This window comes from Eucyclogobius newberryi, unplaced genomic scaffold (assembly GCF_026437365.1).
Source record: "Eucyclogobius newberryi isolate DKJ021-1_F unplaced genomic scaffold, fEucNew1.0.hap1 SCAF_17, whole genome shotgun sequence".
Classification (NCBI taxonomy): domain Eukaryota; kingdom Metazoa; phylum Chordata; class Actinopteri; order Gobiiformes; family Gobiidae; genus Eucyclogobius; species Eucyclogobius newberryi.
Genome location: NW_027315801.1, coordinates 15,412,072 through 15,427,406, shown reverse-complemented (window position 1 = coordinate 15,427,406; position 15,335 = coordinate 15,412,072). Strand labels below are relative to the sequence as shown.

General features: G+C 45.9%; 1 protein-coding gene across 5 annotated transcripts in view; it reads right to left on the bottom strand.

Annotated features, from left to right (window-relative positions):
- The window catches only part of cacna1db (calcium channel, voltage-dependent, L type, alpha 1D subunit, b), a 139,416-nt gene that overhangs the window by 76,294 nt on the left and 47,787 nt on the right, over window positions 1–15,335 (bottom strand). For all 5 annotated transcript variants that reach the window (XM_072449274.1, XM_072449275.1, XM_072449276.1 and 2 more), the window contains exons 4-5: window positions 13,237–13,376; window positions 7,557–7,699 (exon numbers count right to left, since the gene is read on the bottom strand). In XM_072449274.1, coding sequence (XP_072305375.1) covers window positions 7,557–7,699; window positions 13,237–13,376 — 283 coding nt within the window. The remainder of the gene's footprint in view (window positions 1–7,556; window positions 7,700–13,236; window positions 13,377–15,335) is intronic.

The window sequence follows — 15,335 nt, the reverse complement described above, 5'->3', positions numbered from 1 at the left end:
CCTGTAAACCTGCAGCAGAGACAAAAGCATGTTCAACACCACCTGTAAACCTGCAGCAGAGACAAAAGCATGTTCAACACCACCTGTAAACCTGCAGCAGAGACAAAAGCATGTTCAACACCACCTGTAAACCTGCAGCAGAGACAAAAGCACGTTCAACACCATCTGTAAACCTGCAGCAGAGACAAAAGCATGTTCAACACCATCTGTAAACCTGCAGCAGAGACAAAAGCATGTTCAACACCACCTGTAAACCTGCAGCAGAGACAAAAGCATGTTCAACACCACCTGTAAACCTGCAGCAGAGACAAAAGCATGTTCAACACCACATGTAAACCTGCAGCAGAGACAAAAGCACGTTCAACACCACCTGTAAACCTGCAGCAGAGACAAAAGCATGTTCAACACCACCTGTAAACCTGCAGAAGAGACAAAAGCACGTTCAACACCACCTGTAAACCTGCAGCAGAGACAAAAGCATGTTCAACACCACCTGTAAACCTGCAGCAGAGACAAAAGCATGTTCAACACCACCTGTAAACCTGCAGCAGAGACAAAAGCACGTTCAACACCACCTGTAAACCTGCAGCAGAGACAAAAGCACGTTCAACACCACCTGTAAACCTGCAGCAGAGACAAAAGCACGTTCAACACCACCTGTAAACCTGCAGCAGAGACAAAAGCATGTTCAACACCACCTGTAAACCTGCAGCAGAGACAAAAGCACGTTCAACACCACCTGTAAACCTGCAGCAGAGACAAAAGCATGTTCAACACCACCTTTAAACCTGCAGCAGAGACAAAAGAATGTTCAACACCACCTGTAAACCTGCAGCAGAGACAAAAGCATGTTCAACACCATCTGTAAACCTGCAGCAGAGACAAAAGCACGTTCAACACCACCTGTAAACCTGCAGAAGAGACAAAAGCACGTTCAACACCACCTGTAAACCTGCAGCAGAGACAAAAGCGTGTTCAACACCACCTGTAAACCTGCAGCAGAGACAAAAGCATGTTCAACACCACCTTTAAACCTGCAGAAGAGACAAAAGCATGTTCAACACCACCTGTAAACCTGCAGCAGAGACAAAAGCGTGTTCAACACCACCTGTAAACTTGCAGAAGAGACAAAAGCACGTTCAACACCACCTGTAAACCTGCAGCAGAGACAAAAGCATGTTCAACACCACCTGTAAACCTGCAGCAGAGACAAAAGCATGTTCAACACCACCTGTAAACTTGCAGAAGAGACAAAAGCACGTTCAACACCACCTGTAAACTTGCAGAAGAGACAAAAGCACGTTCAACACCACCTGTAAACCTGCAGCAGAGACAAAAGCATGTTCAACACCACCTGTAAACCTGCAGCAGAGACAAAAGCACGTTCAACACCACCTGTAAACCTGCAGCAGAGACAAAAGCATGTTCAACACCACCTGTAAACCTGCAGCAGAGACAAAAGCATGTTCAACACCACCTGTAAACTTGCAGAAGAGACAAAAGCACGTTCAACACCACCTGTAAACCTGCAGCAGAGACAAAAGCATGTTCAACACCACCTGTAAACCTGCAGCAGAGACAAAAGCATGTTCAACACCACCTGTAAACCTGCAGCAGAGACAAAAGCATGTTCAACACCACCTGTAAACCTGCAGCAGAGACAAAAGCATGTTCAACACCACCTGTAAACCTGCAGCAGAGACAAAAGCACGTTCAACACCACCTGTAAACCTGCAGCAGAGACAAAAGCACGTTCAACACCACCTGTAAACCTGCAGCAGAGACAAAAGCATGTTCAAAACCACCTGCCCAGAGGAAAAGCAACTTCATGTTTGAATTATCGTTCAAATCTAAATTAATTAAAATGTATTTAAGATTTAAAAGATAGATATTGTGCTTTTTTCAGGTAGTTAGTATTGGACTATAACATAAGTAGATCCTCATTTTACATTTTGTTCATTGTAAACTTCAAACTTAAAAGATTAGTCAAATAAACTGTTCAAAACTGCAGGTCTTAATAAGCCCCGCCCCTTCATAATGATATTTCACTGTAACAAGCAGCAGATTGTTAATTAAATGTTATTTCTGAAAAGTAGTTATGTGACAGTTTAGGACTCCATATGTATCACTCAGAGCCTTGTCCCAGCTCTCGCACTTCAAATACGTGTTCTCGACGAGCTGCTTAAGTGTGTCCCATTTCTTACAATGCAGCAATGCACAGGCTTCTCTCCGTACTTAGGGCAAGTGTGGAGCGCAGCAGACTTCAGGCAAGCACATTCCCCACAATGCATTTCTTTTAAATGTTTTCTAACGGCGCAGCGCTTGTACCTTAGCAGCGAGCGCAAACTGGAAACAATGGTCTTAACAGTTTAACTGATATTTTGTGGACTGTTCAGGTGACACAACTGTAAAATGTTAAGCACTGTTCAGCTAATGATGAAACTGGACTGTTGCTTTGTGATTCATTTAACTGCAGTTAACAACACCACATTACACTTTACAATGCTCTGAAGAGCGGACTGTCCCGACTGTCATTACCCCTGCGCCCCTGTGCACTCACACCCCTCATGCACTCACACCCCTCATGCACTCACACCCCTCATGCACTCACACCCCTCATGCACTCACACCCCTCATGCACACGCTCACACCCCTCATGCACACGCTCACACCCCTCATGCGCTCACACCCCTCATGCACACGCTCACACCCCTCATGCGCTCACACCCCTCATGCACACGCTCACACCCCTCATGCACACGCTCACACCCCTCATGCGCTCACACCCCTCATGCACACGCTCACACCCCTCATGCACACGCTCACACCCCTCATGCACTCACACCCCTCATGCACACGCTCACACCCCTCATGCGCTCACACCCCTCATGCACACGCTCACACCCCTCATGCACACGCTCACACCCCTCATGCGCTCACACCCCTCATGCACACGCTCACACCCCTCATGCACACGCTCACACCCCTCATGCGCTCACACCTCTCATGCGCTCACACCTCTCATGCGCTCACACCTCTCATGCGCTCACACCCCTCATGCGCTCACACCCCTCATGCACTCACACCCCTCATGCACACGCTCACACCCCTCATGCACACGCTCACACCCCTCATGCACTCACACCCCTCATGCACACGCTCACACCCCTCATGCACACGCTCACACCCCTCATGCGCTCACACCCCTCATGCGCTCACACCCCTCATGCACACGCTCACACCCCTCATGCGCTCACACCCCTCATGCGCTCACACCCCTCATGCGCTCACACCCCTCATGCACACGCTCACACCCCTCATGCGCTCACACCCCTCATGCGCTCACACCCCTCATGCACACGCTCACACCCCTCATGCGCTCACACCTCTCATGCGCTCACACCCCTCATGCGCTCACACCCCTCATGCGCTCACACCCCTCATGCGCTCACACCCCTCATGCGCTCACACCCCTCATGCGCTCACACCCCTCATGCACTCACACCCCTCATGCGCTCACACCCCTCATGCGCTCACACCCCTCATGCGCTCACACCCCTCATGCGCTCACACCCCTCATGCGCTCACACCCCTCATGCGCTCACACCCCTCATGCGTTCACACCCCTCATGCGCTCACACCCCTCATGCGCTCACACCCCTCATGCGCTCACACCTCTCATGCGCTGACACCTCTCATGCACTCACACCTCTCATGCGCTCACACCCCTCATGCGCTCACACCTCTCATGCGCTGACACCTCTCATGCACTCACACCTCTCATGCACTCACACCCCTCATGCGCTCACACCCCTCATGCGCTCACACCCCTCATGCGCTCACACCTCTCATGCACTCACACCCCTCATGCGCTCACACCCCTCATGCACTCACACCCCTCATGCACTTTTAGGCAGTGCACACTTCAGTCAAGTGTCGAATCAAGTGGTGAGTATTGGGACAGGGCCAGAGAGTGAATTGTTCTAATCCCACTCAAGTACAGGGATGTGGGCGGGGATAGGTGAAAACAGGAATTTTCCGAGCACTTGAGCCTCAGTTGCAGAACCATACAGGATTACTTACACATGCAGGAATCAATCACAACTTTGAGTGCACTAATGATGAGGAAGCACCATTGTTGGTCAAAGAGGGAGTGTTACAGAAAACCAACATTTAGGGGCTTTTAACTGTGATTCATACATGTTTGAGTGATCATAGATATCTCCTGTTCGAATCCTCTTACGTAACCAGGACGTGTCTGAGCGCTCTCGGCCCCTCCCCTCACAGAACGGAGCGGAAGATTGAAGCCAAAATGCACATATACTGTAGTCTAAAACCCTTTTATAACCGGAATATTAGCAGTAAGCCCGGATACGCACGGCCATCTAAACACCTTTTGAAAAACCCGAATATGCTCATATTCCGTGTTTTAAATCTTTACGTGCAGTCAATATCCCGGTTTCTGGAACTTTTCGAACAACCCGCTTGCAAATGAATGTTCCTTTTGCTGGTATTCGTATAATGCTGTTTGGAGACATGGCTCTATCCCTTTTTAAAATGTCCCAAATATGTGCAATTTTGTCCATTAAAATTTAGGCTGTGGCCGGCGCGGCCGGCACAAAAATAACATGGCTTTTTCGGCCGTGCGCCGAAAGTGAAAGTAAGGATTAATTAGGAAGATTTTTATTTTTTTCCGAATCACCAACAGTGTCTCGACCTAAATGATCTCAACAGTTGTGTTTCTTGCACCGCTCCGTCAAATATTATTATATTTTTCTACGTTTTTTCTCTATCTTTTAAAAATACCATATTAAGTGCATTATTTGATGTTTTGTCTTCAAATTTGAAATCCGATGTGACACGTGGATGGTTTTTGGAGTAGAAGTTTCCCCAAATACTGTTTAAATATTTTTTGAGCAATTGCTTGGACTGCGTAATATCATTTGAATGTAAGAGCACACTTATAGTCTTCCTTGAGTACAATCTTTGGCTGCTCTGCCCACATCTGCTTAGTTTAGACTTTGCCAGAGAAGAGGAGAGCAGAATAACAAGCAAAATACATCCATCAAGTCACCTGAGCCCTCCATATCCTTCCCTGATAGTATCTTTCCCAGAATAAACCAAGAGAATAATATAATAGGCAGACAAGTCAACCTTTGTGGCACCCCCTCCACATCCTCCACATGAATGTATACATCATTATGAGACCTCAGGCAAAGTAGCCCATATGTGACCTGAATCCGATTTGTTCAGGGCTGTGTGAACAGCAAACATCCAATTTTTTTAATCTAACCCAGGCCACTTTCGTATGTGGAAATAAATCCGATCTGTATCCGCACTTTTAGAATGGGACTTCAGTTTGAACGCTCAGACATGTAATGGGCTTATTGTAAACTGACATTTACTCCCTCCTCACTGAGTACCTGATTAGCATCAGAATACCATGGGCGTTTACCGCTCCAGGGTTTCAAGACACTGTTAGATACCACTGGAAAGTTGAATCTTAAACCTCTCCCGTCTCTCCCATCATGGCCAACTTGTACATGGAGCACTTTGAGAAGAAGGCACTGACCTCCTTTTCAGGCATTCCCCCAAAGATTTGGGGCCGCTACGTGGATCACTATCAGAGGAGATGACGGAAAAGCTCCAAACAGAAGTGAATAGAAAACCTACACACACGGATCAGTACCTGCTCTTTGGCTCTAATCACCCACTACAGCACAAACTGGGACTGGGAGTGATCAGAACATTACAACATAGAGCCCAAGAGGCGCCCACCAGCTCAGAGGGCAAGAGAAAAGAGGAAAAACATGTCCTGAATGCTCTCTCAGCCTGTGGATACCCCGCTTGGGCTCTTAACAAAGTTAAAAGAGCCAAAAAGCAGGACAAAAGGGAAACAGAACCAAGAAGGAAGGGTGCTTCTCTCCCTTATGTCTCGGAACTGCCGGAAAAAACGGCAAAGAACACAAAATCTCTGTTCATCCCAAACCAGGCAACACTTTAAGACAAAAACTGGTTCACCCTAAGGACAAGATGCCGACACAAAAACAAAGCAACGTAGTTTATTCTGTCCAATGCAGTGGAGAAAATTGTAAAGAGCGGTACATAGTGAGAATAAATAGCCACTTCATAAGAGTCTTTATCAACACAGAAGACATGCAAATTCAGGACCCCAGAGCACTGTGCATCATCATCTTAAAGCCACTAACCACTCTATTGAAGACAGTGCGGAGAAGATTCTAAGCAGTAGAAAAGATGATTTGAAAGAGGAGTTAAAGAGGGAATATTTGTTCAAAAAGGAGAATCCGTCCTTTAACAGAAAAGGAGGTTTAAGATTAAACTTTCCAGTGGTATATAATAATGTGTTGAAACCCTGGAGCGGTAGACGCCCAGAGAATTCTGATGCTAATCAAGTACTCAGTGAGGAGGGAGCCAAAGTCAGTTTACAATAGGATGTTGATAGCCCATTACAGGGCTGTTAGTTAAAGGCGCAATGGACGATTTTTTCGGCGATTTGAGAACGCAGGCGGAAGTGCGGAAATGCGCACTCCATCGTGCAGACTGATACAACACACACGTGCGTTTGTTTATTAGCGCGACGGATCGCATCGCATCTCTCGTCTCCCGTAGATTTCCGTCTTTTATGAGTCAGCTCGAACTGTCTTTCTTCGTCTGCATTTGGTCCCGTACACTGAGGGAACTATATTATGATAGATCAATGCGCTTAGACACGCGGAACCGTGCTGCTCTCGGGGGACGAGCCACACGCAGCTGCAGGTGAGCGGTAGGTGCGTTTTATGATTGATACGTGGCAGGACTAATCGGCAGTCCACGCCACGAGGAAATAAGACTAAAATTTGGGCCAAAAAAATTGTCCATTCCACCTTTAACAAAGAGGAAGGTCTGAAGTCAAACCAAAAATTCCCTTTATCAGGAGGTCCAGGTCCAGGAGTAAGCCCCGCCCATATACATCTGAGTTCCCAAACTCGATTCGCAGATTGAGAATTACTCTTGGATGAGAGTCGAAACGTTTTGTTTTCTAAAAACAGAGTCCAGATGATACAACTGAATCTTTTTCTACAAATAATCAATACAGGCAATGACAAATCTATTCAGGCAAAAATGGAGGGTTCATACCGTAATCGGGCGGTATTTGAGGAGATGGTGAAGGAAGTGGCCGAGCGAGGGATTAAGCTCTTCTGGCAGCAATGACAGCAAAATTTAAAGAAACTAAGGACGTCAATAAAAGCTGCGAACGTGGCCGGCAATGTGCCTTTTTACCTCCGTAAACACAGTGCGTGTGATATTGTGTTATTTAGTGCGCATGCGGGACACATGCATTCTGTTCACACCAGACACAAACGGCAATCGCGTTTTTTTTGGTAATATGAACACATAAAAAAATCCGATTTAAACAAAAAACGATTTAAAGGAAAAACAGCTATACGTACAGGGCAGTGGTCAGAATTAAGAGGTAGGTCAATATTTAATTATTCTAAGCTCTGACATAAAACATGTAGAAACACAGTAACCTGTCCACCCACTCTGGTACTTACTGGGGACTCCAGACACTAGACGCAGGGGCCGCAGCACGCGGAAAGCACGGAGGGCCTTGACGTCGAAGCCCCCTGGTTTACCTCCAGACTGCCCACTGGACTCTGCATCTTTGGTGACCATCTCCAGCACCACACTGAACAGGCTGCACACAGGAGACAGGACTCTTTTAGATGTCTTTATGACATACAACCATTAGGTTTCAGTGTTCAAATATCAAAAAACACGTTGATGTTTTAAAACATAACTAAGTAACTCTGGCGATAAAGCTCCCCCTGCAGGTCCCATGTGAAAAATACATACAACAACATTGGCAAACATAAAAAAGGCTGACTGGTTTTCTGTTCTGAGACAGCAGGGGCCACTTCAAATGCCCTGAAAACACATATTGACCATCACAAGGACTTACAAAGACGTTCAATAAAGTCAAAATGTTACTTAGTTCTGCTTTAAGACAAAAATGTTACCATTATGAGCCTACAATAAAAGTGTGTTGGACTGCATGTATTAACCTTATTTGCTATAAAGAAATTTGGAATTTTTTGAATGACCTAGTTTGAATGACCTATATTATAGGTCCTATACAAAAGAAGAACAATTTTGGTAGAACATCTTTACTACAAGTCTTCTCGCATTGCGACTGGAATTGCAATTAGACTTGCCATTTATGTTGCTGTTGCAAGTTATTACAAATAGCAAGCTCCTGGAGTCTTTTGTCCTGAGGGCTGTTACTCCCCTCATACTGCATTGACACACAATCTGCTGACAAGTCCTGATGACTCCTCCTCTTAAGCTGCAGTGAGTCCTTTGACAGAGACACAAATGCCACTGAGAAGCGTCAAGAAAAGTTTTTCCTTGGGGACCAATAAAGTATCTTTTGTTTTTAAAACAATTGTGATTTGCAGCTAAAGCTTTATTTAAATACATTTGCCACAACTGCTGTCAGATGTGTATGTCCTGCAATGATTACTTTGATAAAAGAATACAGTGCAATATACATTTCTGCAAATATGCCAGAATAAGCCAAAAGGCTATTTTTCATCTGCAGTCCCATGACAGCTGTTACAGCCTAAAACAGGATTTTAAATAGAAGTCAGAAATGGATACACTATTCACATTATAAGACACAGACACATACATTATCCAGGCACAGACAACCGACACACAAACGAGCAGATACACACCCCATAGAAAACACACATACAGACACACACAAGTACATGGCGGGTAGCCTGCAGGGGGCAGCAGAGAGAGCAGGAGTAGATAGTGTTGACAGATCTGGTTTGCAATGAGCCATTGTTTTTACTGTATTTTGAAGGTGTGATACGAGTTTGCATTTCTGATAGTTTTGTGTTTGAGGTTCCAATCAGAGGCAGCATGGACAGAAAAAGCCGTTTGACTGAAGGTACTTTTCCTGAAGGAGACGATGCTGCTCCTCTGGTTCTGCTGTGGCTGCTGGTTCTGCTGTGGCTTCTGGTTCTGCTGTGGCTTCTGGTTCTGCTGTGGCTAGAGGTTCTGCTGTGGCTTCTGGTTCTGCTGTGGCTGCTGGTTCTGCTGCTCCTCTGGTTCTACTGTGGCTGCTGGTTCTGCTGTGGCTGCTGGTTCTGCTGCTCCTCTGGTTCTACTGTGGCTGCTGGTTCTGCTGTGGCTGCTGGTTCTGCTGCTCCTCTGGTTCTACTGTGGCTGCTGGTTCTGCTGTGGCTGCTGGTTCTGCTGTGACTGCTGGCTCTGCTGTGGCTGCTGGCTCAGCTGTGGCTGCTGGTTCTGCTGTAGCTGCTGGTTCTGCTGTAGCTGCTGGTTCTGCTGTGGCTGCTGGTTCTGCTGTGGCTAGAGGTTCTGCTGTGGCTGCTGGTTCTGCCGTGGCTGCTGGTTCTGCTGTGACTGCTGGTTCTGCTGTGGCTGCTGGTTCTGCTGTGGCTGCTGGTTCTGCTGTGGCTGCTGTGGCTGCTGGTTCTCCTGTGGCTGCTGTTTCTGCTGCTCCTCTGGTTCTGCTGTGGCTGCTGGTTCTGCTGTGACTGCTGGTTCTCCTGTGGCTGCTGTTTCTGCTGCTCCTCTGGTTCTGCTGTGGCTGCTGGTTCTGCTGTGACTGCTGGTTCTCCTGTGGCTGCTGTTTCTGCTGCTCCTCTGGTTCTGCTGTGGCTGCTGGTTCTGCTGTGGCTGCTGGTTCTGCTGTGGCTGCTGGTTCTGCTGTGGCTGCTGATTCTGCTGTTCATAAACTGACTGAGTGGTGGAGATGACTTTGAATGACTTTGTGCGACAGAGACATGAGTCTGTGTGGACAGTTTGTGTGGTGTAGTGATGGTGTAGTGGTGAATGTGCTTTGTTTTTTTGTCAAGGATTTTGACAGTTTGTTTGTGAAGTGATTGCTGTGGTTTCAGTGTTGCGTTAGCCAGTGACCGGGAGGTGACCATGTGATGTGGGATAGAACAATTGAGTGCATGAACATTTTAGCGCCTTGTGTGGACATTTGGTGGTGGACGTGTTTGAAATTGCTAGAGATTAAATGTAATTTTGTTAGAGATTCTGTTGACTTGTGATTTTAATTTTAATTTGCTGTGTTGTAATGACAAGATATTTGTATTCTGGAACGATCTGCAGTCGTTTTCCTGAAAGAAATAATGTCTGGATCAGTATGGGGAGTGTTGGATTTGGTGAAAACCATGGCAACCATGTTTTTGCAGTATTTAATTTGAGACAGGAGTGTTCTAACCAAGATGAGATTTGAGTCTTGGAGTTTGTGAGTGTTTCTGAGACCTTAGAGATGTTATTGCCCTGTGTGTGGCTCAGTTGTCAGCGTGCATCAGAATGAAGACATTGTTGCAAACAGAGGGGAGATCATTCATGTAAAGTGAGAATAGTAGAGGTGCTAAAGTGCATCCTTGGGGAAGACCGGTGGACAGAGTGAGAGGAACAGATTGGTGTGATTGTATTCGGACATATTGAGAGCAGATAGGAGTCTATCTACATATACAGAGGGGGATCTACAGTGGGTGAATGATTTAAATGCTCACTTCTTGAGATTTGATCGGTCACCCGCCCCTCCCCCTGCACAGCTGCATGCTCCCTCTTCCACAGCTGGACAATGCCCTGCATCCGTTCCTCTTCATTTCTCAGCCCCGGACCATCAGCTCCCCACTTCGCCTGGACTCACCCATCCCCCCAGCACACAGTCCCCCTGCCAACCACTGACTGTCACAGCAGCACAGGTGAGGAGTGAGCTGAAGAGGATTAAAGTGAGGAAGGCAGCAGGACCTGACGGCATCATCCCCAGGCTCCTTAAGTCCTGCGCAGATGAACTGTGTGGAGTTATGGAGCATGTCTTCAACATGAGCCTGAAGCTGAGGGTGGTACCACAGGTCTGGAAGACCTCCTGTCTGGTACCTGTGCCCAAGACACCGCGCGCCAAAGACCTCAACAGCTTCAGGCCAGTGGCTCTCACGTCCCACCTGATGAAGACACTGGATCGGCTGGTCCTGGACCACCTCTGCTCCACCGTGAGCTCAGCCATGGACCCGCTGCAGTTTGCATACCGGCCTGGCATCGGAGTGGAGGACGCCGTCATCTCCCTGCTGCACCGCTCTCTCTCTCACCTGGAAAAACCTGGCAGCTCTGTGAGGATCCTGTTCTTTGATCTTTCCAGCGCCTTCAACACCATCCAGCCGCTGCTCCTGAGGGACAAGCTGGAGACGGCTGGTGTGTAGTATGACCTGGCAGAGTGGATCCTGGACTACCTCACGGACCGACCCCAGTTTGTGAGAGCACGGGACTGTGTGTCTGACACTCGGACCTGCAGTGTAGGGGCGCCCCAGGGCACTGTCCTCGCGCCCTTTCTCTTCACCCTTTACACTGCAGACTTAAGACACGACACGGACAGCTGTGTCCTGCAGAAGTTCTCTTATGACTCTGCCATCATCGGACTCATCACGGACGACGATGATGCGGAGTACAGGGGACTGGCGCAGGACTTTGTGGACTGGTGTCAGCAGAACCACCTCCTCATCAACGCGGGGAAGACCAAGGAGATGGTGGTGGATTTCCGCAGACGCAACCCCACTGCCCCCTCACCAGTGAACATCCAGGGATGGGACATTGAGAGAGTGGACTCATACAAGTACCTGGGTGTTCATCTGAACCACAAACTGGACTGGACTCATAACACAGACGCACTGTACAGGAAGAGCCAGAGTCGGCTCTACCTCCTGAGGAGACTCAGGTCTTTTAGAGTGACAGGGCCACTCCTGAAGACCTTCTATGACTCTGTGGTGGAATCTGCCCTCCTGTAGAGGAGGAGGCTGGACAAAGTCATCAAGAAGTCCAGCTCCGTCCTGGGCTGTGCTCTGGACTCGGTGCAGGAGGTGGGGGACAGAAGGGTCCTGGCTAGATTCACATCTATGCTTGACTATGAGTGTCACCCCCTGCAGGACACTCTGTCCGCTCTGGAGAGCAGCTTCAGTGAGAGACTGATCCACCCTTGCTGTGTGAAGGAAAGGTTTCGCAGGTCTTTCCTTCCTGCTGCTGTCAGACTTTATAACAAACACTGTTAGTCCTGAACACTCGCAATACTGACCTAACCATGTGCAATTCCGTCATATGTGCAATTACTGTCGTGATTCATGTGCAATCCATGTGCCGTCGTGACACATATTCATGTGCAATTACTGTCGTGATCACATGCAATGGTATTTATGTATTTATTTTTATCTTTATTATTTTTCCCCTCCATTCCTTGTTGGGTAATGGCAGGTTTTGTCTATGGGAGTTTTGTTTATAGGAGATCTTCTACTGAGAGTGTTTTTCAAACTTCCTATAAGTGATCTGTTAGTATCCGCGCTGCAGAGACTCCATTTCCCATGTGCCCCTTGTGTTTGTCATGTGCTCCTGGTTGTTTCTGTGTCTCCGCCCCTCACCTGCTGTCTGTTACTTCCTGGATTTCCCAGTCACCTCCCACCACACCTGCTGTCAGTCTTTTTGTTACCTTAATTATTTTCTCCTGCCACTTGTTTGTTTCCCACCAATCACCTGCTTCTCTGTGTGTATTTAAGTTCTGTCTCCCCTTTGTTCTGTGTCCGTTCGTCACTTGATGTCCCTGCCTGGTTTATCAGTCTACCTGAGCAAGTTTGTACTTTTCAGTTCTGGCCTTTTGGAAATTTGGATATTTTGTCTTTTTTGACTTTTGGAGCCTTTGTGCCTACCTTTTGGATTTTGAACTTTTTGTTAAATAAATTCTTATTTGCCTGATCGGGACTACTTTTGGTTTTTGCCTCCGGGATCATAACATTATCTGTTCTTTTCTTCTGTGTCTACCTCTGTATCTGCCTGCGTTGCATCAATGAAATTTCCCCATGTTGGACAATAAAGGAATATATTATCTAATCTTATCCATTTCAGAGTTTCTTGTGAGAAGTTGAATGTATAGTTTAGACATCTTGTGATTTACAGTGTCAAAAGCCTTTTTAGGTCCAGCTACACGGCACCAACACCTCCCCAGCAGTGCTCTGATGTGTTCTGTTCTGTTTCAGTGGAGCCTGTGCAGCTCTGAAGCGAAGCTGCATAGGATGGAGGGAAGGGGTGCGGTGCTTAGATGGTTGGTCTTGCTCCAGCATTGCTCAGTCAGTTCAAGTGGCTAGTCTTGTCTTCCAGTCCAATATTGTAGTTTGTGATTTGTGCACAGTGGAAACTTACCCCACGATGACAATAATGAAGTCGAGTAAGTTCCAGCCGTTGCGGACATAGGAGTTCTGGTGCATGACCAGGCCGTAGGCGATGATCTTCAGAAAAGTCTCGATGGTGAAGATGATGAGGAAGGCATATTCTACTGTCTCCTACACACACAAGAGGAAGAGAGAAGCTGCATCAGGTCACAAGAGCCGGTTATATCAAGTAGTTTATAGCAATGCCAGGACTAAATGTGGACATAAATCAAAACTGAACCAACATCCAGAACCAGGACTAAATCAGGACAGAATGTGAAACAGATCTCAACCTAGAATAAACATGAACAAATCCAGAACCAGGTCTAAAGCAGGTCAACCAAGAGTTAAACCAGTATTAGGCGAGGTAATAAACAGGAATAAACCAAAAGTGATCCAGTCAATAAAACAATACTATACCAGGTCTAAAGCAGGACTAATATATGACTTGCTGCAATCTAAAACAGGACTGAATTCTGAGCAAAGTTAGCCGCCTCATTTGACACTGTAGATTATGGAATAGGAACAATGAAACGGAAGTGTAACGTCTGGCATGTATAACTTTGCATTTCTGTCCATTTTATGCCAATGAATTTTATTTTTTTTATATATTTTTTCTTCTCATATTCATAAATTAGTACCGGTAAATCCATTGTTATTTGTCCTTGGTTCATTCTGTACCATCCATTTCTTTGTGATATACTTTTCTCTGCGGCCAAAAGTGGGAAAGATATCCATCTATTGTTCTCATTGCAGGAGTTTTATGTTCCAGGGTCAAGTGGGATCATTTGCATCGCATAAGTCCAACATGAGCTGCCAATCTCAAAACACATGACAATGATAAGCCACTATTTCTCCTGCAACACTTATTTGAATAATGTACACTTTGACTTTTGGCGTTATAAAATACCGAGTTGAATTATTTCCATGAGATTTTGTGCTCCTCCATTGAAATGTTCCCGTTCTTCATCTGTTATAACAAAATTCCATTCTTTTCCCACTTTTTTTTTAATACAGTATATCTATTGTAGAAAAAGCTTCAGTTGTAGTCATCTGGACTCTGGAAAAATAGACGTTTCGACTCTCATCCAAGAGTCATTTTCAATAAGAGAATTTAGGTCGAGATATTTGTACTATTCTGTGGGAAGTCCAGCCCGTTGGGCGGAGCCTTCCTGAAGTGGAACGAGTTGTTTGTTTCAACCGAAACTTACCCTCTTTGTATCTACCGAGCTAGCCTATTCAGCCCTTTAATGGGCTATTAGTCTCCCCTTTGTCTTTGTGAGACCCTGGCTCACCCACCCCGAGTACCTGATTAGCATCTAAATGTCATGGTCCTCTACCTCTCCAGGGGTTCAAGATACCATTGTAGACTACAGGAAGGTTGAATCTTAGCCCTCCATTTCTGTTTAAAGAAGGTTTTTCTTTTTTAACAAAAATAGCTTCCTTAACTCCTCTTTCAAACCATCTTTTCTCCCTGCTTAAAATCTTCACCTCAGTATACAGTATATCTAGTAAAGTGGCTGTTAAGATAGTTTAATAGTTTAATGTTATTCCCCTGAAGAGTTCTGATGTATATGCTTTAATAAAAAAATAAATCAAAAGAATATGAATGGTTGACGCATTGTCTAATGTTCTGGTTTTAATACTTTGTTATTTCTAAGTACCCTTTAAATACCTTTTACAGTTTTACAAATATTTCCAATCTGAAAGTATCAAAACTTAACATTTGGTTTTCTTTTGCATTATAATTTAACATTTCCCATTATTTTTGTTTGCTTTACTTCTGTTTATTAATATTGACTGTGCAAATACATGGGAGATAATATGACACCAAGTTCTTTGTTTATTAAGGTTAACTGACTAAGCCATAAAAATCCCTGCCTGGTCTTTTGTTATAGAGCGACCTAATGCTTTGTAAATATTGATACTGGGACAAAGGCCGCTGGTGTTTTTTGTGAGTGGTGAGCCATTACAGGAGCCCGTGACGGTCAAAAAGCAAGAAACTCAAAGCTGTTTTAGACTGATAAGATTTCAATGGACCACACAAACCAGGCTGACATTCCCGCTCCTCTTTGCTCTGCTTTAAATTTA